This window comes from Tiliqua scincoides, chromosome 8 (genome assembly GCF_035046505.1).
Source record: "Tiliqua scincoides isolate rTilSci1 chromosome 8, rTilSci1.hap2, whole genome shotgun sequence".
NCBI lineage: Eukaryota > Metazoa > Chordata > Lepidosauria > Squamata > Scincidae > Tiliqua > Tiliqua scincoides.
The window spans coordinates 37,072,258-37,095,594 of NC_089828.1; the positions used below are offsets into that span (position 1 = coordinate 37,072,258).

General features: G+C 42.4%; 1 protein-coding gene across 3 annotated transcripts in view; it reads left to right on the forward strand.

Annotated features, from left to right (window-relative positions):
- The window catches only part of LOC136658949 (transducin-like enhancer protein 1), a 53,764-nt gene that overhangs the window by 23,166 nt on the left and 7,261 nt on the right, over positions 1-23,337 (forward strand). For all 3 annotated transcript variants that reach the window (XM_066635927.1, XM_066635926.1, XM_066635928.1), the window contains 8 exons: positions 4,341-4,536; positions 11,669-11,685; positions 15,414-15,518; positions 16,814-16,858; positions 18,558-18,725; positions 20,935-21,085; positions 22,724-22,905; positions 23,016-23,095. In XM_066635927.1, the coding sequence (XP_066492024.1) occupies positions 4,341-4,536; positions 11,669-11,685; positions 15,414-15,518; positions 16,814-16,858; positions 18,558-18,725; positions 20,935-21,085; positions 22,724-22,905; positions 23,016-23,095 (944 nt within the window). The remainder of the gene's footprint in view (positions 1-4,340; positions 4,537-11,668; positions 11,686-15,413; positions 15,519-16,813; positions 16,859-18,557; positions 18,726-20,934; positions 21,086-22,723; positions 22,906-23,015; positions 23,096-23,337) is intronic.

Genomic DNA, 23,337 nt, shown 5'->3' on the forward strand with positions numbered 1-23,337 from the left:
GGAACTGCAACAGAAGGCATCTATCTCTGGACCAGATCAGACGGAAAGCTCTTCAACCTCTCCAGACTGAGAGCAAAGTCCTTAGTCCAGCTGAAATGTCTGCGTGACTTCCTCTTTGCCGATGATGCAGCTATCTCTACCCACTCTGCCAAAGATCTCCAGCAGCTCATGATTCATTTTAGCAAGGCCTGCCAAGATTTTGGACTGACGATCAACCTTAAGAAAACACAGGTCATGGTTCATTCAGAAATTAAAACACAAATTGTATGGGATACGAGTAAAGCATTTTTCCGAGGATTAGCAATAAGAAATGCAGCAAAACAAAGAATTGGACAAGAGAAGAAAACTAAAGATCTCATACAAAGATTAGAGAAAGGTGAAATGGAAGCACAGAAAGAACCTACAAATCAAAGAATTCAACAAAAGATTAAGAAAATACAACATGAAATTAAAATAATGCAAACGCAAGAGATGGAGAAGAAATTGAAAATGGCAAAACAAAATTTTTTTGAAAATGCAAACAAACCAGGTAGATGGTTATCTTATAAACTAAAAAAAGAAAACAAAAAAAACTATATTAAGACATTGAAGGATTTGACTGGAAAAGAGAAAACAGAATTAGAAGTAAATAAAACAATTATTGAACAATTTTATCAGGTATTATATGGGAGGAAAAATATAGAACACCAGAAACAGAATATCTGAAGAAAAATAATAGCATTAAAATTTCAGCTGATCAAAAGAATCTGTTGGAAAATACAATTACTATAAATGAAATAACAGAAGTGATCAAAAGGCAAAAACTCCAAAAAATGCCAGGCCCTGATGGATTACCAGCCGAATATTATAAGAAATTTGAAGAAGTACTGTTGTTGCCATTCAAAAAAGTGATTGATGATATGTGGGAGACTGGAGAAATACCAATCTCATGGAAGGAAGGAACAATTACTTTGATACATAAATCAGACACGGATGAAAAAGAAATTAAAAACTATAGACCTATTTCGCTTTTAAATACAGATTATAAAATTTTTGCTTTAATTTTAGCTACAAGATTAAAAAATATATTAAATTAAATAATTAAAGAAGATCAGACTGCTTTTTTACCAAAAAGACAATTGAAAAACAATGTGAGAACTATAATAAACATATTGGAATTTTCTGAAGCGCATCCAGATAAGAAATTAGCCCTAGTGTTTTTAGATGCCCAGAAAGCCTTTGACAATTTACATTGGGATTTTATGATTAACTGTCTTCAAGAATTACATTTTGGTCCAAAATTTATTAAGATGATACAAGGAATATATTCAGATCAAAAAGCAAAGATAAGAGTAAATGGAGAATTGACGTGAGAGATCGACATTCAACAAGGAGTAAGACAAGGTTGTCCATTTTCACCACTGTTGTTTATTTTGACACTAGAAATGTTGAATAATGTAATAAGAGACGATAACAGGATGAAACCGCTTAAAATTAAAAGTGAAGAATACAAATTACAAGCGTTTGCAGATGATTTGGTATTTATCTTGGAAGATCCACTTAACTCCATAGAATTTTTGATAGAAGATTTAAAAGAATATGGGGAAGTGGCAGGTTTAAAAATAAATTACCAGAAGACCAAAATGATACTTAAAAATATAAAGGACAATGATATAGAACGATTAAAAGAATTTGGACTACAAATAACAAAGTAAAATATCTAAGAATTATAATTACCAAAAGACAAGTACATTAATGGAAGACAACTATATTAAATTAATGAAAGAAATAAAAAAAGATTTGGAGAAATATAATAAACTGCAGTTATCCCTAATGGGAAGAATAGCTCTATTGAAAATGAAAATATTACCAAAATTAATGTTTTTATTCCAGACTATTCCGATTATTTTGAAGACAACTTTTTTTGAAGAAATGAATAAAATCACTACAAAATTCATCTGGCAAGGTAAAAAACCAAGAATAAGACAGAAATTACTTCAAGAGGTTAAAAAAAAAAAAAAAAGCAGGATTTGGATTACCAGACTGGGAATTATATTATCAAGCGGCAGCCCTAAACTGGATAAAAGATTGAGGACTCATACCAAATTCCAAAATTTTAATTTTAGAAGCACATGATTTACAAACAGGCTGGCACACATTCCTGTTTTATGATAAAGGCAAACAGCATGGATATTTTAGACAACACATTTTAAGAAGGCCTTTAATTTGAATATGGGAACAGATAAAATACAAGATATACTCTAAATTATCCAGATGGTTAAAACCACTTGAAATAGCAACTAATCCGAACTGGATTTAAAAAGACCAAAATAAATCATATAACAATCTGTTGAATATTAAAGGAGAGATCTTAAGTAAGTTTGAGTTAGAAGAGAAAGGAATAAAATTGGACTAGTGGAATGAAATGCAAATAAGAACAAGATTACAAGAAGACCAAAAAATGGGTTTTTATGAAGAAGATATGATAAAATATTTTTGATTGATGAGGGGAAATATATAAAAAAAATGTACAATTTTCTCCTGGAGATAAGAATGGAGGATGAAATAGTTAAAGATGCAATGGTGCGCTGGCAAAAATTTTTGGATATAATATATCAATGGACGACTGGAAACAAATTTGGAATATAAATATTAAGATAATTAAAGCAGTGTCTTTTAAAGAGAATTTATATAAAATGTTTTATAGATTGTATTTAACTCCAGAGAAATTAGCAAAAATGTATTCTGGGTCATCAAATAAGTGTTGGAAATGTAAAGAGATTGAAGGAACCTTTTATCATATGTGGTGGACACGTGAAAAAGCAAAGAAATACTGGAAAATGATACATAAATTCTTGTAAGAGATATTGAATTGTGTATTACCATTCAAACCAGAAATATTCCTCCTCAATGTGACATCAGAAATTAAAGACCAATATAGAAAATACCTTATTGTACATATTGTTACAGCGGCAAGAATACTGTTTGCGCAAAATTGGAAATCTAGACGTACCAACTAGAGAAAATTTAATAGACAAAATTTATGAAATAGCAGAAATGGAAATTTTACCAGAAAGAATGAAAGAGAGAGGTTTAGGTAGAGTAAGAAGATATTGGAAGCCTTTTTATGATTGGATAATTTTAGTTAAACAATATCAAGTGTTGAGATAAATTTAAATTTTTATAATGGCAAATATAGCTTTTGTATTGAAGATTATTGTGTTTTTTTCAGGCATTTTCAGTCTTGAGTGTTGAGATAAATTTAAATTTTTATAATGGCAAATATGATAGCTTTTGTATTGAAGATTATTGTGTTTTTTTCAGGCATTTTCAGTCTTTTCTTTTTTTGAATAATGCATGTTGTAATCTAGGGCCATATCCTTATGTGTAACCTGTGTAGTAACTGCCCAAAGTCTAACCCATTTTCCTCACTTGTATCTGTAATAAATAACAAATACTGTAATAAATACTTAACAAAAAAACACAAAGAAACATGAGTTAGCATTTATATATTGCGTTAGAGCAGCAGTTCCCAAACTGTGGGTCATGACCCACCAGTGGGTCGCAACCTGATTTTTGGTTGCTGTTGCACTACAAGGCATTCTGAAATGCTACCTGGTCATACAACTGATTAAGTGGGTTGTGTGCTAAAAAGAATGGGAATCACTGCTTTTTGAAGGTTCAGAGCCCATTCAAGACATCATGAATCCTTACCAGAAGCTCTATGAGGCTGATAGGCTAGTATAATTATCTCCATATTGCAGATAGCAGCTTGAGGCTGAGTAACTTGACTAAGATCACTGGGTGAATTTGTGGTAGAAGAGTCACACTAGGGACTTCATGGGTCACAGTTTTGTCTCTTAGGCACCATGCTACAGTTGCTCTGCAGGATAGCTTTAAGGGTCTGAATCTGGGCTTGAGATCTCTGGTACTTCTTTGTGGCGAGCAGAGTTGCAAATCAAACTGACTTGATTCATCCTTTTTTTAAAAAACTAAAAGTACATATGCCAGTGCCAAAAATTTGTTTAGCTGGCTGCAGAATTTGAATATATTTATTAACCAAGAATATACTTTGGAGCTTTAATTTTTGAAACATCTGAAGTTCTCTGCAAATGTTATTGTGATTGCTTATGCAAAAACTCAGTGAAGAGTTGTTACTCCCACTTTAAGAATGAGGAAACCGAGGCTGTAGTTGAACTTGGCATGCTTGGAATTCACACTCTGAGTTGAGATGCAAACCCAGGTCCAAAGCCTCAGTCCTCTCACCAGTGAACCATACTATCTTTTGGTGACTCTGAATTTATCTTAGAAACACTTGTGTCTCTCTTTTTCCTTTTTTGTTTTTAATTTCCTCCCTCCAGCATCAGCTCCAGGCACAGCACCTTTCACACCATGCGCCACCTATCCCGCTCACCCCACATCCCTCCGGCATGCAATCAGCAAGCTTGGCCACTATTGGCAGTGCTTCTGGGCTCCTGGCACTGTCTGGGGTACTAGGCGCCCAGGCTCAACTTGTTACAAAGGATGACAGAGGGCTTCATGATGTGGAGCACAGAGGTATGTATGTCTTGCCTGTGAAACGACTGGGTTTCAGAGTCCAAACCAAGACCCATCTATCTAATATTTTCAGCAATGGCAATCTAGAGGCCTCTGAGAGCCTTCCAAGCTTCCTTATAATCCAAGGTAGACTGCCTCTGCACATGGAGGTAGACTTGCATTGAGCTGTCTTGACAGCCATAACCTACACAAGGCACACCCTGCTGAACAGACCAAAGATCTATCCTGTTTCTAACAGCAGCTAGCTTTGTGCCTGGCTGATACACCACATGCTTCACCACAAGCGTCTCAGGTAGGACATGTAGACAACAGCCCTTTCCTGTAGATCTGCAGCACCTGCTATTCAAAGATACTTATCTACACAATGGTTCTGTTCAAACTATCATGACTGACAAGCCTATAGTTGATGAGTACAAAATGAGGATCCCTAGAAAGCAGGAACACATTTGTGCAGGCCTTTGCCTGGGGCTCAGTGTGCACCGAGCAGTTAGTAATGGTTTTAGAGCTTGGGTGGGTCCTATTAGGCTGAGTGGAACAGATTGCCAAGATCTTCCTCCCTCACTGGAGATCTTCAAGCAGAGGCTTGGCAAGCACCTGCTGGAGATGCTCTAGGAGAATTTCCTGCTACATGCAGTGGGTTGGACTAGATGACCTTTTAGGAACCTTCCAACTCTGATTCTGTGACACTTCTGCACAAGCCTTCGTAAGGGGCTCAGTGTGCAGGGAGCAGATGGTAGTGGTTTCAGAGTTTGTATGGGTCCTATTAGATCTTCCAGAAAATACCTAGGCCAGAAGTCTCCAAACTCCAGCCCGGGAGCCATATCCAGCCCTTGGGACGATTTTATCCAGTCCTTCCCCATCCTCTTGGGGCTAAAAATAACTCAAAAGATGCATTTCTGGGTATATACAGCATTCAGCCACTAGAGGTGCTGAATGTAATGCAATGTAATGGAAAGACATTATTCTATTACGTTCAGTACCTCTAGTGGCTGAATCAGATCTATACCAATGCTGGGAGACGTGGATATGTCTATATGTAAATATAAATTAAAGGTTGTTGAACTTAAAACTGAACACAGAGACAAAAAAGGTTTGTTATTTCCATTACAGGTTGCTTTATGTTTTTGTTTTTTTTCCAAAATCAATTCCCCCCCTTCCTGTTCAAGTCAATTTTGCCTCTGCTCCCCTCCTCCGCCCACCCCACCCACTTATTGTAGTCAGTCATCAGTTCTTTCATTTATAATAATAAAGGAAAAGGAAAGACACAGTAAGAGAGAAAATTAAAAAAAAAATTTATAAACAAACATTTATATATAATACATATGTATATGTGTATGTGTGTGTGTGTATATGTACATATTGCAAGTTCCATTTTAGATGGCCACATCTATAAATCATCATGTACATTTTTCTTGATATTAACATTTAAAGTAAATTTCATATGCCTTGTCCATAATTTCTCCTATTTTTCCACTGAAGGTTTATATCCACATTCTTAGCCCAGTGAATCATACCTGTTCTTTAACCTGTTCTTCCGTTTCAAATTTCAACAATTCATAAATCTTAGAGATTATCTGCTCTTATGATTCTAATTGTACTATACTGTTAATTCTTCTCTAGCCTTCAGCTTATACTAAGAACATAAGAACAGCCCCACTGGATCAGGCCATAGGCCCATCTAGTCCAGCTTCCTGTATCTCACAGCGGCCCACCAAATGCCCCAGGGAGCACACCAGATAACAAGAGACCTCATCCTGGTGCCCTCCCTTGCATCTGGCATTCTGACATAGCCCTTTCTAAAATCAAGAGGTTGCATATTTGTTCTCAATACCTTTTCTAGTGATCCCAAGCATAGAATTGGCCTTTTTCACTGCCGCAGCACATTGGGTTGACACTTTCATGAAGCTGTCCACCACCACCCCAAGATCTCTCTCCTGATCTGTCACAGACAGCTCAGAACCCATCAGCCTATATGTGAAGTTTTGATTTTTTGCCCCAATATGCATGACTTTACACTTACTGACATTGAAACGCATCTGCCATTTTGCTGCCCATTCTTCCAGTTTGGAGAGATCCTTCTGGAGCTCCTCACTATCACTTCTGGTCTTCACCACTCGGAAAGGTTTGATGTCGTCTGCAAACTTTGCCACCTCACTGCTCAACCCTGTCTCCAGGTCATTTATGAAGAGGTTGAAAAGCACCTGTCTCAGGACAGATCCTTGGGGCACACCACTTTTCACCTCTCTGCATTGTGAAAATTGCCCATTGACACCCACTCTCTGTTTCCTGGTCTCAATCCATGAGAGGACCTGCCCTCTAATTCCCTGACTGTGGAGTTTTTTCAGTAGCCTTTGGTGAGGGACCATGTCGAACACCTTCTGAAAGTCCAGATATATAATGTCCACGGGTTCTCCTCATCCACATGCCTGTTGACCTTTTCAAAGAATTCTAAAAGGTTCATGAGGCAAGACTTACCCTTACAGAAGCCATGCTGATTCTTTCTCAGCAAGGCTTGTTTGTCTATGTGTTTTGAGATTCTATCTTTGATGAGGCATTCCACCATCATGGCAGTCCACCATCATGGCATTCCACCATCTCCAACAGGAGAGGAAACTGAACGCTTTCCACATGCGCTGCCTCCGACGCATCCTCGGCATCACCTGGCAGGACAAAGTTCCAAACAACACAGTCCTGGAACGTGCTGGAATCCCTAGCATGTATGCACTGCTGAAACAGAGACGCCTGTGTTGACTCGGTTATGTCGTGAGAATGGATGATGGCCGGATCCCAAAGGATCTCCTCTATGGAGAACTTGTGCAAGGAAAGCGCCCTACAGGTAGACCACAGCTGCAATACAAGGACATCTGCAAGAGGGATCTGAAGGCCTTAGGAGTGGACCTCAACAAGTGGGAAACCCTGGCCTCTGAGCGGCCCACTTGGAGGCAGGCTGTGCAGCATGGCCTTTCCCAGTTTGAAGAGACACTTGGCCAAGAGTCTGATGCAAAGAGGCAAAGAAGGAAGGCCCATAGCCAGGGAGACAGACCAGGGACAGACTGCACTTGCTCCCAGTGTGGAAGGGATTGTCACTCCCGAATTGGCCTTTTCAGCCACACTAGACACTGTTCCAGAACCACCTTTCAGAGCGCGATACCATAGTATTTCGAGACTGAAGGTTGCCAACATCCACCATCTTATCCAGTATAGATGTTAGACTGACCGGCCTATAGTTTCCTGGGTCCCCCCTCTTTCCCTTTTAAAAAATTGGTGTGACATTTGCTATCCTCCAATCCTCTGGCACCGTGGCCGTTTTGAGGGACTAGTTGCATATTTTAGTCAAGAGATCAGCAACCATTCTTCAATTCCTTAATAACTCTTGGATGGATGCCATCAGGGCCCAGTGACTTATTGATCTTTAATTTATCAATGAGGTCTGAAACATCTTCTCTTTTAACCTCAATCTGACTTAATTCCTTGGTCAGGGGCCGTTCGGGCAGCGGTATTTTCGGGCAGAGGTCTTCTGCCATGAAGACAGATGCAAAGAACTCATTTAATTTCTCTGCCATCTCTAAGTCTCCTTTTATCTCCCCTTTCCCTCCCTCACCATCCAGAGGGCCAACCGCTTCTCTGGCAGGTTTCCTGCTTCTAACATATTTGAAGAAGCTTTTATTATTCCCCTTAATGCTGCTGGCCATGTGTTCCTCATAGTCTCTCTTGGCCTCCCGTATCACCTTCTTACATTTCTTTTGCCACAGTTTATGTTCCTTTTTATTCTCCTCATTAGGGCAAGACTTCCATTTACGGAAGGAAGCTTCCTTGCCCTTTATAGCCTCTCTAACTTGGCTCGTTAGCCATGCGGGCATCCTCCTGGACTTAGTGGAGCCCTTCTTCCTAAGCGGTATACACTTCCGCTGGGCCTCTATTACTGTTGTTTTAAGCAGCCTCCATGCACTCTGGAGAGATTGGAGATTGGTATCTTCCTGTGAAATTCATCTCCTCTTGTGAGAAATGGCCCCCTAGATCCAGAGAGCACACAGAAGAACTTGCAAGAGTGGCTCTGATCAGCTCCAGCTCCTTCTGCTGAGGACAATTCTTATGTCCCAGGGTCTTGGGGGACTGGGTTCTGAACCAAGTTATATACTAGATAGTCCTGCTGGCTGGCAAAGGAGTCTGTTCAGGTATGGAGGAGAAAAGGACATGTCCATCTTTCTGCAGCAGTTTGCAACTGCCCCTGTGTAAATAATAAATTCTATATAGTAGCCATTTATCTCCCTGTTCTGTACTCAAACCAAAATGTGCTTCTTGTGGTGAAGTTAATAGTGGAATTTAACTGTTAAACCTATTTTTATATCAGTACCATATCCTCCACAATGCATGTCTAACATAAGGATTCATAAATTCAACATTTACTTTTATTTTATCATACCACAAGTATCCATGCCAGCCAAATCTTAAATCATGTCCTTCTAAATTCAGCAATTTTCTATTTCACAATCATTGTTTCATCCACAGAAAACAAAGTGATACATAGTAAATTTTCAAATCTGGCAGCACTAGTCCTCCTCTTTATTTTGCATCCTGCAGAATCTTAAACTTTACTCTTGTTTTTTTCCCCTGCTATATAAATTTTGCCACTATTCTTTAAACAGTTTATCAGAGAGTAAAACTGGTATACCCTGGAAGAAAAACAACATTTTCAGTTGTTTCATCTGATTCAGTTGATTTCATCTTAAGCACTTAAATCCTTTCTAGAATAGATAACTTCAATCTTTCCCATCTTGCAAAATCTCTTTTTATCTCATTCCAAACTTTAACATAATTATTTTGATACAACATACAGTTCATACATGTCAATATAATACCCATATATTTAACTTTTTTCTATCTTAAACCCAGTTTTGTTCATCAATCTTACTTATTTTTTTAAATACATGTTCTTAGATAGTACTTTAGTTTTTTGTTTATTTAGCTTAAAACCTGCAAATAAACCAAATTCTTTCAACCTAGCCATCAACAATTTGATATCTTTTAGTGGTCTGTCTAAAATTAGGACCATATCAACTGCAAATGCTCTTAATTTAAAATGTTCATTCTTAATCCTTGCACCTGGTATTCTTTCATCTTGTCTGATGTCTCTACACAAAACTTCCAGGGCAAGTATAAACAACAATGGTGATACAGGACATCTTTGTCATGTACCATTTTGAATTTCAAAAACCTTTGACAGTTCTCCATTCACTACCACCTGTGCAGTTTGTGACATATAAATTGATTTTATCCATTTAGTAAATGAACTAAATGGAGAACCACCAAAGAGAATCTCCAAAGGGTAAAGAGAACCTCCAAAGTTCATCTCTTCTAAGACCTTAATCAAGAAAGTCCGGTTCAAAGTGCCGAACACTTAATCATCGGTTCTTCATGTATTTATTATTTTCTGGCCCTCGACACCATTTCAGATATATGATGTGGTCCTCATGCTGAAAGTTTGGAGTCTCCTGGCCTAGTCTGTTCTGGTGGGGTGGGGGGGGGGACATTTTCTACCCATTTTCTTTCTGTTACGTTGTCCATATCTGCTGCCTCTCTTCAATTCTTGCCCTGGTTTTGTCCTCCATTGTGGAGATTAATTAATGTACTGTCTTGAATTCTGTCTTTTTGGTTTATTTAAAAAAAAAAAAAAGTGGACTTTTACTCTAAGCCTGTTGTTTCTCAAACTGAGGACTGGGACCCACTAGGTGGGTTGCAAGCCAGTTTCAGACAGGTCTCCATTTCAAAATTTTATTTTTAATTTATTAGACTTGATGCTACCATGGTATGTGACTGCATTTGAGGAAATGTTAGACATCTGTACTTTGAACAGGCTACTCTGTATATAATTTTAACAATACTAATTATTGGGACTTGCTTCTGGGTAAGTGTGGGTAGGATTGCAGTGTAGGATTGTTAAATATTTTCCTGCTTGATTATGTCACTTCTGATCATTACATCACTTCCAGTAGGTCCTGACAAAAGTCCCCTTCTCCCGAGCCGCCTCCCGCAGTAGCCCGGAAGGTGCAGGATCTGGCGGCAGCCCTGGGCAGCTCAGGATTGGGCTGTTAGTGGGCCAGGATGATGGAATATAAATCCCAAAAAGCAGAATAAGAGTGTTTCTCCAAAGCTACAGCTCTGGCTAGAAAATACCATCCTCTGAACGCTGCATCTGAAAGATGAATATAGCATACATTAACTAATGTCATTTTGCTAAAGAGCAAAAAAAAAAAATCCTTTGTTCAAAAAATTTTTTGAAATAATTTGCAAAATATTTACATAGGATGCAAATGTGGAGCACATATACTGTTTATTGGAACAAATATTTGAATTACTGAGAAATTGATGTGTTTGTCAGTGTCGGAAAACTCAAAAGCATTATATAGAAAAATTTAAACTGGCTTTGAAAAAAAGGAAGCGTAGATACGTAGGTTGGAGCCTTTTTGATCAGTTCATACAAGTGACTAGTCCCTCAGAAAATGTTCACTAGCCTGGCCTAAGAGCCAAATTTGTGCCAGTAAGAGCCAAATTTGTGACCTAAGGGCCAAATTGGTTCAACATAAAATGCGTACTTCCTCCTTGCCCCCCCCCCACTTTTCCTATTGTAAATAGAAGCTGGGGTTACCCAGACTGAGACCGTGGCATGCTAATACTCTCTGCACTGCAGCACCAGCAAAAATTGCTCCCGATCCAAAGTTTCTGCTTGCCCCAGAAGGAAAGCTGCTGTTGTCACGGATAGAAGCTACTTTTTGTAAAGCTGGTTTGTCTGATTGCTTGGTGGCAGCTGTCACTCACCTCAAGTCAACTACAAGTCTGATGCATCAACACACAGTTGACTGTGGAACAAGGGAGAAATACCGCATCATTCTGCCGCATCTTCTTCTCCCACCTAAGGGCCTGGGATTCCATTTGTATCTGTTTGGCAATGAGGAGGGGGGAAATGGAAAGCCCCCTCCCCGCAGTCTCTAGTTTGTAAATTTCCAGTGAATGGAAAATGTCTGTGGGGGCAGAGGGAGGCATTGCTCCTTTTTCCAATATTAAAATCTCTGCCTTTCTCTGTCTCGCTTTTCCGCTCTTGCCCTGTTGCTGATCCGTGTTGCTATGGTGACAGAGAGAGACCCGGGTCCCGTAAGTCTCTTTATTTTTCCTTCCCCCCTTCCATTTCTTGCTTGCTTTCCACCCCCTCCTCCCCAATTGTTTGGAGTTTATTCCTTTCTGAGAGGAAAGCTTTGGTCCAGGAGGGAGGGAGCGGGAGGCATGGCTGGGTGCACGTCTTGCCTTGGCTTTTATCTGTGTGTGTCGGGGACGGGGCCTGAATAGGGAGGGGAAAGAGGAGGCTGCACAGACCCATTGCTGAGCTGGGAAATGGCTTGGCAGGTGGCCAGCAGAGTCATACTGCTAAAATGTTTTTTCCATCTCGCCCTCAGTGCTCCAGTCAAGTAAGTGCGGGGAGGGACAGGATAGCATTTGGGTTGTGGCACTCCAGGTAGAACCACTGAGGTGCCAGGACCTGGGAGATCTGGGTTCAAATCCACTCAGCCCTGCATTCAGCCACCGGATGATCTTAAGCCGGCTTCTGTGTTTCATGCAGGCAAGTAACATGGCTTGAACCAAGCCCAGTGGGTGGTCCTTCTCATACCAGAGCAGCAATTGATCAAGTTCTCCGGCAAGGAAAGGCTTTTCCCTGCCCTGCTGACAGAAATCCTTTAGCTGTCGATTGAACCGGGACCTTGTGCAGCGCCAAGCAAGTTCTCTACCACTGAGCCAAGGCCATTCTCCCAACTTGATCTTGTGAGAATAAAATGGATGTGGTAAAATAGGCACAGGCCCTCTGCCCTGTGCAGTTGGTTTGCACTATGTCCCACTTCCACCACCAACCAACAACCTCTTGTTGTTTCCAAGAACCAGTGGCATTTTACCAGCCAGTGGTAAAACACCAAGCTTCAGCGTGAGAGGGATGAGCATGTGTGTTTACATGTCTGATTGCTCCTACATGGGGGGAGACCCTCTCCACATGTAGAAAAATAGGCTGTCAAGGGGAAAGCAAAGGTAAATCCTTTTGCTTAACATTCTGACTTTCTTCATGCAACTGTTTGGGTTTTGATTGTGATTTTCTTGTGAAAGAGAGTTCAAAAATGTGTTGGCTAAAGTAGCCTGGGGGTGTGAGTGGATTCTGAATGCTTCCCAGATATCCATTTTTTCAACCTGGCAACTTTCTTCAACCAGTGCAATAATATCTCCAATGCATATCTCCAGTGGATCATTGGTTGAGCCAGTCAGTCAATGCATTAATTTAACACAGAGGATCCACTCCTGAAAGTTGGGTGCTTCATGCGACAGCACTAAGGAGTTTGATGTCTATGAGGCAGGGAACGAGCGCTGATTGACCCCATGTTTCCCAGAATGCACTTCTCTCATTGGCTAGAATAGCTGCCAGTCACACCTGATGAAGAGTGCTGTAACAAATTTGACACTAAAGGGGACAGTGTTATGGGACTTGTTGCTGCTGGTCTGTATTTAACCTTGAGATCAGTGACACCTTTCTGCAAATGCCTAAAGGACCCGATTCCCTCAGCCCCAACCTTGGTGTATCATCAGTTGGGAAACTGCAATGTGAAACACAAACAGGCAGGGATGGGGAGTGACATCTCAATCAGCATTTCAATCTGACAGCCTGGTAAGCTGAGTAGAAAAAAAGTCCTGGATTTAGTGCCAATCCTAGAATAAGATCTCCTCTGAGCACCAATTCTCCCCCCCCCCCACCTAATAGCAGCCTTCTCTCAGGGTCAAATCTTGTTACTGGAAACAAATAAAATGGCCCTTTATTTATTTTTGTTAATGGTGTGCTAGAGGTGACCCAAAATGTCATGGGGAGTTGGCATAGGGCTTTAACTCTTTGCCCCCACTGCAGTTCTCACCCCAATCACCAGGGCTTATGAGAGGAATTTTAGCAGGGGGTACAAAGTTCCTTCTGGACCCCTTCCCAAAGAGGAAAGGGAGCAATGGGGGCAGATGGAGGGCAAAATAGGGTGGGGGAGCATGCTGCCAGCCACAATAGTCTTTGGACGTCAGGTCTACTATGCTTCTTGATGCAGTGCCCAAGTCTACCTGATCATTCACCATTGGCAGCTAGATAAAGTAATGTGGAAAACCAAATACCCTCCTAAGTCTCTCTAAAAGTTTTGAAATATAGAAAATCTATTGCAGAAAATTAATATATTTAGGCTCACACTAGAATGAATCGAAATGAACTTCCCCACAGCTGGGTCCCTGAGCTCTTTCATAGTTATGGGATCCACAAGCCTTAGAGCTACTGTAGCAGGCCAGATTTAACACTTTGATAAGGAGGTCATGGACGCTTTCCTGGGCCCAGTGTGTATGGTTTGAAGCAGCAGTTAACACTGCATGCGCGTGGTTCTGCCCCAGCATTATGCCCTGGCAGTGAGTTCAGGTGAGATAGAAAAATGTCAAATTCCAGGAACTTTCTGAGCCCCCTCCTTTGGTTCCTGGGCCCCCTTTCCGACCCTGGGCCCAAGTACAAATTACCCCCTTTACCCCCCTCTCCTAGGCCCTGCCAATCACACCCTTCTGCTCTCTATTTATATTGTGAGGGAAGAACACTTTTATTGACTTCATTGACTTTTATTGAGAAGCGTTCCCCCCCAATAAAATTAGCATGCAGTGTTCAGGGTGAGAACTCCAGTGGGGACAAAACGCTAAAATTTCCCTCCCCCTCCTCACCATGATTTTGTGCTGTTTCATTGGGCCCACCAGTACTCTACTGACCCTCTTTCATCTGGATTGAGAGCGGAGGGCTCCCTTGCTGGAGAATGTAACTTGGCACTTCCTTGTTTTCATAGTAGAGTGCTATAAGATTCACATACAAAGAAAACATTCACAAAAGCACTTGCTTCCCAGCACCTCCTTTTTTCCCTTATAAAGCCATTGCATCTGCACCCTTGTTGAAGGGGTCGACACATTGGGTGTGAATGTGCTACTACATTTTTATCTTAGGTGATGGGGATCAAGACATGCAGTCAGACCCCGGTATCCAAGGATGTTCCATTCCAGAACCCCTCCACAGATATGGAATCAGCAGATACCAGGGTCTGAATTTTAAAGGCAGGGTCTGCCTTTAAAAACAAAGAAAGCGTGCCCATATTGGGGTTCCTTCCTCTTCATGGCCAAACTATGCTGTTTCCAAATCTCTAAAGCTATTTTCTTCACTGAAACACCCATGTCCAGGTTGCACAGAAATTCCTTTTTCCTCCCAGCCTTGCCCCAGAATGCTTTGCGATGTATTCTGGCATGGGGTTGGGAGGTAAAAGGAACTTCCATGTGACCTGGAAGTGGGTCTTTTGTGCTAAAAATAGCTCTAGTCATCTGACAAGCTGCATCTGCTGAAATTCCTGCTTCTATGTAGTCATTAAAGGTCCAGTAGCCCTGAAGTTGAAAGGTTGGCCATCCCTATTCTAGAGGTTTGGAAATGGCACAGTTTTGCCACAAAAGTAGGAACTCTTATTTTGGTGTGTGCTTTTTGTTTTTAAAGGCCTTTAAATTCAGGCCCTGGTATCTGCTGGCATCCATGGTGAATCAAGTCCACTGATGCCAGGTCCACGGATATGGGGATCACAGTGTATCTGGCTAGTGGTCCCTCTTGAAAAAGTGTGCGTATTTATATCCTGCCCTTCTTTCAAGGACTTCATGGGTTACCACCTTTTATCCCCATAACGATGAAGTGAGATAGGGTAGGCTAAGTGACAGTGATGGTGATTTGAAGGCATACTCCTGTTACTCATTGATCTGTTTCCCCCTTGAGGGATTCCTCCTCCCCTCTCTCTTTCTCTGTCCTCCAGAGTTCTTTAGCGCTATCTAATGGAGAAAGGATGCGAGCCATTTCGGAGTACTTGAACAGCAGCAAAAAAAGGAAAACGGATGAGAAGGAGTACGGCACTGATTATGTAAGCTGTTCCATCCTGTTTGGGAGGAAGGGAGAGTTTGTGGAATGCAAAACCTGTGATTTGGAAACATAGTGTAGGGTTTTTTTGTTGTTGTTTCTCCTGTGCGTGGTGGTGGAATTGTTCAGCTCTTAGAACAAGTGGAAGGGATGGTGAGGGAGAGTGCCCTTGAGTAGGTGCCATGTGTTTGTTTTTCTGGTTCCTGAGTCAACGTTTCTCGAACTATCCCAGAGGCTAAGAGGCCTAGGGAGGCACCCCCACCTCAGGAGAGCCAGAGGGCCTCTGTCTGAGCTGATGGAGGAGGAGAGGAGCATCAAAGTTGGTGAAGCGCCTACTCTACAAGAAGAACAGAAAGAAAAGGGTCTAGGAGCAGTCGTCTCCCTGCTTTCTTTAAGAGGAAACCTCAGAGTTGGACTCAGTGACCCTATTTGTAATATTATTTTTGTTCATTCAATCTAAAGGACCTGGATTTCCCCACCTCCCGGTGCAAATTTTATATGCGACCTTTCCCCCAAGGAACTCAGAGTAGGGCGTGTGGCTCCTCCCCCTCCTTTTTTCTTCTCCACAACCCTGTGAGGTAGGTTAGGCTGAGAGATAGTGACTGGCCCAAGGTCTCCAGCTGAGCTTCATGGCCAAGTGTGGATTTGAACCCAAGTTTTTTTCTTGCTTCAAGCAAGAAGCTTTTTTCTTGCTCAGTGGTTCCCAAACTTTGTAGAGGCCCTAGAGGCTGCTGCTGGATTTATAAATGCCAGGGGGTGTGGCTTAAATGTTGATTGGTCAGCAGTACTCCCTTCCCAAGTAGCAGCTTCTTTAACCCCTGATACACATAGCCTAATCTGCCCTGTCAGTTTCATGAACCACCAAAAATTGTGTCAGTTTGGAAACTACTGTTCTAACCACTGTGTCATAAATAAGAGGTTACATGAACCTTGTAATCTCTTTTGTTACTTTCCTAGCAAGTAAGCCACTTTAGCAGTACTAAATGAAATGAAATAGGTGCCTTTAGGCATGTGCAGAAGGTTAAAACCAGCCCGCATACATGTGAGAAGGGTTCTGGGGTCAATTAGGTAATCCTAGGTAAGCCAGAGCACTTGAGGGACACGTATTATGTTCTGCACATATTTTCTGCAGAACCACCAAAGATGAGTAGAGCAGAGTTTGGGGCCTAAATTTTTTTAACACTGGTTTTTCTCATTATCAATACCACCCCTAAGTCCGCATGAGCTTGTGGGGTAGCTCATGCAGACATGCTGCTGTCTCTTCCATCCCTTCTTTTTTTTTTTTTTTTGCATTTTCAGGGAAGCGATGGAGACAAGAGTGAGGACAACCTGGTTGTTGATGAGGTGTGTATTTTGTGGCTTGGCCTTTCGTGAGCAAATGCCAGGGTGGGGTGGGGGTTATGGAAAGGTTTAAGCTGCCTTCAGGGGAAGAGTTGTAAAGTTCTTGGCACTGGGCTCCCCAGAAGGGAAATGTTGCATGTTTTGACCAGAAAATGGGGCGTGCTTAGCTATTGTGTGGAATTTTGGAGCTGGTTTGTGAAACCAGCCAGCAGTACTTAAAGGGAGGAATGTTTTTCATGCTTGGGATGCATCTCTGCATCTCAGGCATCACTGAACCCTTCCCGCCCAGTGTGTTTGATCTGAGCTCACTAGGGACACCTATGCAAGCTGTGTTTCTGTCAAGAAAAAACAAAGCAAATCTGAATTTGTTAACCCCTGCTAACTGGGTAAGAGGCTCTTTTTAAGTGGGTGCTCTTCTTTTATTTGGCAGGGGGAGAGGAACTGGCCCTCCTCACCCCAGCACTGTCTTTTCTAGTGGCTGTCTGCTGGTGTTCTTTTGCATCTTTTTAGTTTGTGAGCCCTTTTGGGACAGGGAGCCATTAGTTATTTGATTTTTCTCTGTTACCGCTTTGTGAACTTTCCGTTGAAAAGCGGTATATAAATGCTGTTGTTGTTAATAATAATAATAATAATAATAATAATAATAATAATAATAATAATAATAATTAATTCTGGGACCTGTGTAGACTATCCAAATAAAATAATGGTGCATTACTATTATTGTTTTGAATTTTAAACTATTTGACATCAAAATTGTTGACTGGTTTTGGCTGTCATGGTAAAGGGCAAGGAGCTATGCATGGAGCCCTTAACCCAAATACTAAACAGAAGGCTGCACACACACCCACTTCTGCAGGTTCAATAATGCATTTTCCACACACTTGCATACAGTCCTAAGAAACACCACTGAGCTTTGACCATGACGCAGGTGGGTTTTGGGGTGGCGGAAAAGGCAACTACTATACGGGGGCGGGGCAGTGTATCCGCAGATCCCGTATTCGTGGATTCACTTATCTGTGTATCAAGTCCACAGGATGCCCCGTGTGTGCCCTTGGCACACACCCCCTACAGAGGCAAGGGGAGCAGAGCCTTGGATGGTCCTCTGAACCCAGCATTGGTTGCAGAAAGGTGTCCATGGCCTCTGCTGGGCTCAGACTGAACCTTAGAGGTGAAATAACATCACTTTTGTTTTTTTCATAAAAAAAGTTTTTCATTCCAGGTTTTTCATTCCAGTTTTTCAGAAAAACTCTGCTCCCCTTGCCTCCAGGTGGTGGGAGTAGGCATCTCCTTGTGTCTGTGGATTCAGGTATCCACAGGGGGTTCCAGAATAGAACCCCCTGCAGATATGGGGGCATGGCTGTTTATGTAATTAGAGGAGGATTATCACCCTCTGGGGCAGTCTTCATGCTCCTCCTCAGTTCACTTCCCACCTCCTGAAACAAAACACTGAAGCACTCTCTGTTTTGGCTGCTTGTGAATGGAGCAGTGAAAAGGTAGGTGTGTTTGTGTGTGAGACAGCCCAGCTCTTCTTTGAACCTTTGAAAGATTCAAAGGTTATTTTTGTTTGTTTAGATTTCATTTAGGAATTTAAATAATTACGTCTCTTCACTTAGAGGTTGGATTTTACACAATATGTATTTGGTGATGCAGTTTATTTGAATCCAGGTAGCACCCCTGATGCTTTACATTGTCCCTCTCCCAGGACCCCTCTTCCCCCCACAGTGTCCACTCTTTCTCTTCCCGGGAGAACGGGGTTGATAAAGTCTCCCTGCAGAGGAAAGAGACAGTCCAGCTTAGCCCAACCTCCATGGCCTCCTCCAGCAGTGCCTCCCCACCACGGACCACCAAGGATGTCACCACAGTTTGCACAGTATGTACACAGTATATTATTGGGGAACATGAAGGCCTTTGGGGAGGAAAAATAGTCTGTTCTCACTCAGCTTCTCAGGATCTTAAATATGGGTTTAGTGTAATGGCTTGCTCAGATATGCAGGTTATCCAGTGATGAATATTCATATGTGAACCAGCCCAGAGCAGTTGTGTTGGTGATGTCAGTGGGTATGAAGCCACTGGCCGAACCTGACATTCTAGGATCTAGAACGGCCATTTTCGACCACTGTGTTGTGGTACACTGGTGTGCCGTGAGTGGTCCATAGGTGTGCCTCAGGAATTTGTGGGAAGGTCATTTATTAGTAGGGCCAATGGGAAACGTGAGCCCCACCCCCATTGGCAGCATGATGTGCCTTTACAATTGTCAAAAACCTGGTGCTGTGCCTTGACCATAGTATTGCCTTGTCAGTGTGCCCTGAGATGGAAAACGTTGAAAATCAGTGATCTAGAAGAATGAACTGGCAGCTATGGAATGTTCACAGGCGGTCTCCTGCTGTTGCCACCACAAACACACTTTTATGCATTTTACTAAAGACCAGATGGCTAAGGCTCCAATTGTGGCCTGTCTGTGGACTGTAGCCCAGAAACAGGGAGGGAGGGTGGTGAGTTGTGTCATGGCCTAGCAGCCGTGCTGGGGAGAAGAATCCCTCAGATTGCTCTCTTGGGGAGTGAGGGTTTTTTGTTTTTCCTTCTGAGACAAATTGTGGCAACTGTGGGTTGGAAAGGCAGCCAGAGGCCTGTGGGGAGGGCAGCCGAACAGGTTTTCAATAATTTAAGTTTGGAGGTTCCTGTGGGGGGCGGACAGATTATGACATCCATACCCTCCCTTTGTCCAGCTTGGCATACTTTTGCTCTCCTCAGCAGACCCCTTGGCTTATCTCTCTTAAAAAATGAAGACTTTGTAGTGGAGCAGAATGGAAAGATCTGGAGTGTTTTCTTCTTCTTCTGACTTTTCAATCTCACCCTTTTCATGAAGGCTAGAACCTTTAATCTAACTTAATCAATTTAAAGATCTTCTTAATCAACCCCAATTTAATTGGGCCACACACTCCCCCCCACTAAGTTTTAATTCTTTTTAGTAGAAGTAGCAACATTAAGTCAAAGTAGGCAGGGTAGGCAGAGCCTCACCTAACCCAGCAAGTGAAAAAAAAAGTAAATTACCCAAAAAATTAAAAAGTAACTTTTTGCCTTTCCCAAGCTGCTCCTTTTAGCTCTATCCACTTAAAGCAAAACACACACACACACACACACACACACACACATAAACATGGAGAACAAGGAGAGTTGCCAATCAGCTCAGTTGCTGTGGTGGCTTGCAAAGGACAAAATAGGCAAGGATGCCTGTACAATTAAACAGAAAAGAAGCAAGTCTTCCCACTGCCTCCCCAGAGCTTGCTGATGCTCTTTTCTTCTGCTTTTTCTGATTCTGCTTTTTCTTCTTTTTTTTAAATTGGAAGTCACTCATGATTATGGCTAATCTGCTGAAGGCAACTCTTCCTGATACCTTCCCAGAGATTTGATGTCACAAGCGCCGCCTTATTTTTTATTATCGGGCAAATGGAGGTAGCTCTCCCTGGTGGCTTAAAAAAAAAAAGTCATGGAAAAAACAGGGAGCCTGCACAAACAACCACTCTGTATAGCACCAGGAAAGATAGCTTTTTGGTTGCTTCAGGCAGTCTGTGCTGAGCTCTCCCTAGCTCAGGGGAAAAGAAGAGGTGAATTTTTTTTCTTTAATTTATTTCTGGAGGAGGGGGGAGAGTGCGTTTCAGAGTTTGAGCTTAAGGGGGGAGGGAGGGGGGAGTGAATGTTTATTGCCTCTCTAGGTCTGGACCTCACTGCATGTCACTGAGTAGAAGTACTTGTGAAAACTGCTGATGGCAACTTCTGACCTTGAAAGAGGCATTCTCCTTCTCAAAATTATTGTGTTTGCCAGATATAAATTTAGGCAGATTTAGGGCCCACTCCTATTCAGCTTTCCTGTGCTGCTGCAGCTGTGCCAATGGGACATGAGTTGGCTGTATCCTGTGGTAGGGGGTCAGTTACAGAGGCGTTCATAAGGTAGGGTTTGTTCCCTTATCTTACGGCTGCATTGCAGGTGCATTGACACTAGAATGGTGGATAGGATTGGGCCCTTAGACTCAACAGAAATTCAAATCACCTGTCTAAAACTTCAAATCTTTACCTTGCAGGTAGAGAAGGCTGGCACACCTGGCTTGAAGTCTAGCACCCCAACTTCCCAAGGTGAAGGGACAGGACAGGGGTCCTCCAGCAGCAGCAGCAGCAGCAACAGCACGCCACAGCTCCGTCCAGGGGTAGCAAAGCAGACGGTGGAGTCTATTGGTAATAGGGAGGCCCAAAGGAGACAGACCTTTACCAGGGCTGAGCAGTGCAGGCCCTTGACTCCATGTTTGCCTTTTAAGCGTAAGCTTAGCTTACGCAGTCAGAAGAATGAAGTGGTTAAGCTCTTCTTGGACTGTACTACAGGCGTCCCCGCTCTCTGATGGTTCATTTTTTGAAGTTCTGCTCTTTCAACACATTTCAGTTATACCCGGAAGTCATTCATTCAATGCATGCTGTGCTCTTTCAATCTCTCTCTGCTGGTCTAAAGGTTAAAATTGCCCTCCCCATGTTGATTTGCATATGACATGGTGATTCAAACTGTTTTGGGGTGTGTGAGAGAGAGAGAGAGAGAGAGAGAGCTCAGGCGAGCACAGGTCTATTCCTATTCCCATTCCAAGGCATTAATGAGAATCCATTTGCAGAAATCTTTGTGTGACAGCAGGAATTTGCAAGATAAAAAAGTCATTTGCAATTTGCTAGCTAAAAAAGCATTGGAAGCAGCATTTGTAAACCAATAAAATAGTGGGTTTTGCTTTTCAACTGGTTCCACTTTTCACCATGGCTCTGGTCCCTAACCTGTCAAATGAGCGGAAGGCACCTGTATTTCAAGCTGCAGGTAGCAGAGGAGAATAGGGAAGTTGCATTTGGGAGAATAAAAACCTGGCTATATCTAAGTAGATTAGTATTCAAAAAAGGTTCGTTTTAGTCTTTTCCCTGACATGTTACTTTTCTATGCACAAGGAGATGGACCAGGCAGGGACTCTTCTTAAACATGTGATCTCATAGCTACTGCCTGAAATCATGCAGAGCAGCTGAGGAAAGAAACAAGCACAGAAGTTCTCAAAGTTCTCTGGTGGGCTGCTGTGAGATACAGGAAGCTGGACTAGATGGGCCTATGGCCTGATCCAGTGGGGCTGTTCTTATGTTCTTATGTTAAAATGTAGTAGAATTTGGGGAAATGTACCTAGAAGTTTCTCACTGTGACCTTAAGGGCTAGAAATTTGATGACAGATGGACTTGTTGCCTGATTGAAACAGAAGGCAGAGACTAGTGTAGAGTTGACAAGGGTGCTTCCCCCCCCCAACTAATTGGAGAAGTTGGATTGTGATGTTGGTAGTTCCTTGTCCTTCCCCATTAATAGAAGTAGAAAATAATAAAAGCAAAATACATACATATTTAAGAACATAAGAACAGCCCACTGGATCAGGCCATAGGCCCATCTAGTCCAGCTTCCTGTATCTCACAGCGGCCCACCAAATGCCCCAAGGAATATTTATATATTTGCATAATATATGCAGGATGGATAACTTTGTATTTCGTTAGTCACAGCACACAAAGCTGCATTTATCTTAGGACCTAGAGATTGATCAAACCATTTAGCTAATGCAGTGAGAGGGAAACAGAGGAGAGAAGTAGCCTGGGAAATGGGGAAGACGGACCTGTTGTAAGGGAGCAAAATAAGGTAATCATGGAAAAATGGGGAGGGTGCAATGAATTAACATTCATTGCACCCTCCCCATTTTTCCATGACTACCTTATTTTGGCCAACATGGAGCCAAGCTAGTTAAAAGAGCATTGGTAAGATTTTGGGAGCTCCCAGCATGCTTTCTGACACCCTGGTTCTCTCCCCTTTTTCAGCCTTGGGCCTGAGAAACCCACTTGCCATCCAGAACACCTACCCTGCTACTTTCAACGTGGCCCATGCAGCTGTCAATGGTGAAATGGGGGGCACTGGAGCCTATGCTGGGCTGCACCTTGTGACCCCCCAGCTCAATGGAGCAACAATTGTCGGGGCTGCCACTTATGGGCGCTCACCTCTGGTGAGACCCCCAAGGGACCAGCCTGCAGAAGGGCAGGAGGGAGGAAAAAGAGGGTATTGTGCTCCTGGATAAGATTAACCACAGGGACTTCTCCTCTCTGAATTGGCTAGGTGGCCTACGACCCTCACTCACACCTGCGGGTTACGGGGCTCTCGACAGGGATTCAGGCGGGCACGTCTTCAGGGAAACCGTAAGTGAATGGAAGGCCAAGGTCAGAGGGCACATTTGGGCAGTGAAGTCAGTTCCTTATTTGGCACAGCACTAACCTGACTGAATTCCTGCTGCATTCTGAGATGTTCAAGTTTGAAGCTATGGGGTTTAGAAACCTTTTTGTTTATAGGCCAAACACAAATAGGGCCAAACACATTGTTTGTTCCTGCATATTTGGGGTTTTTGTTTGAAGTTTTCTGCAGCCACAGGGTGGAGGTTGAT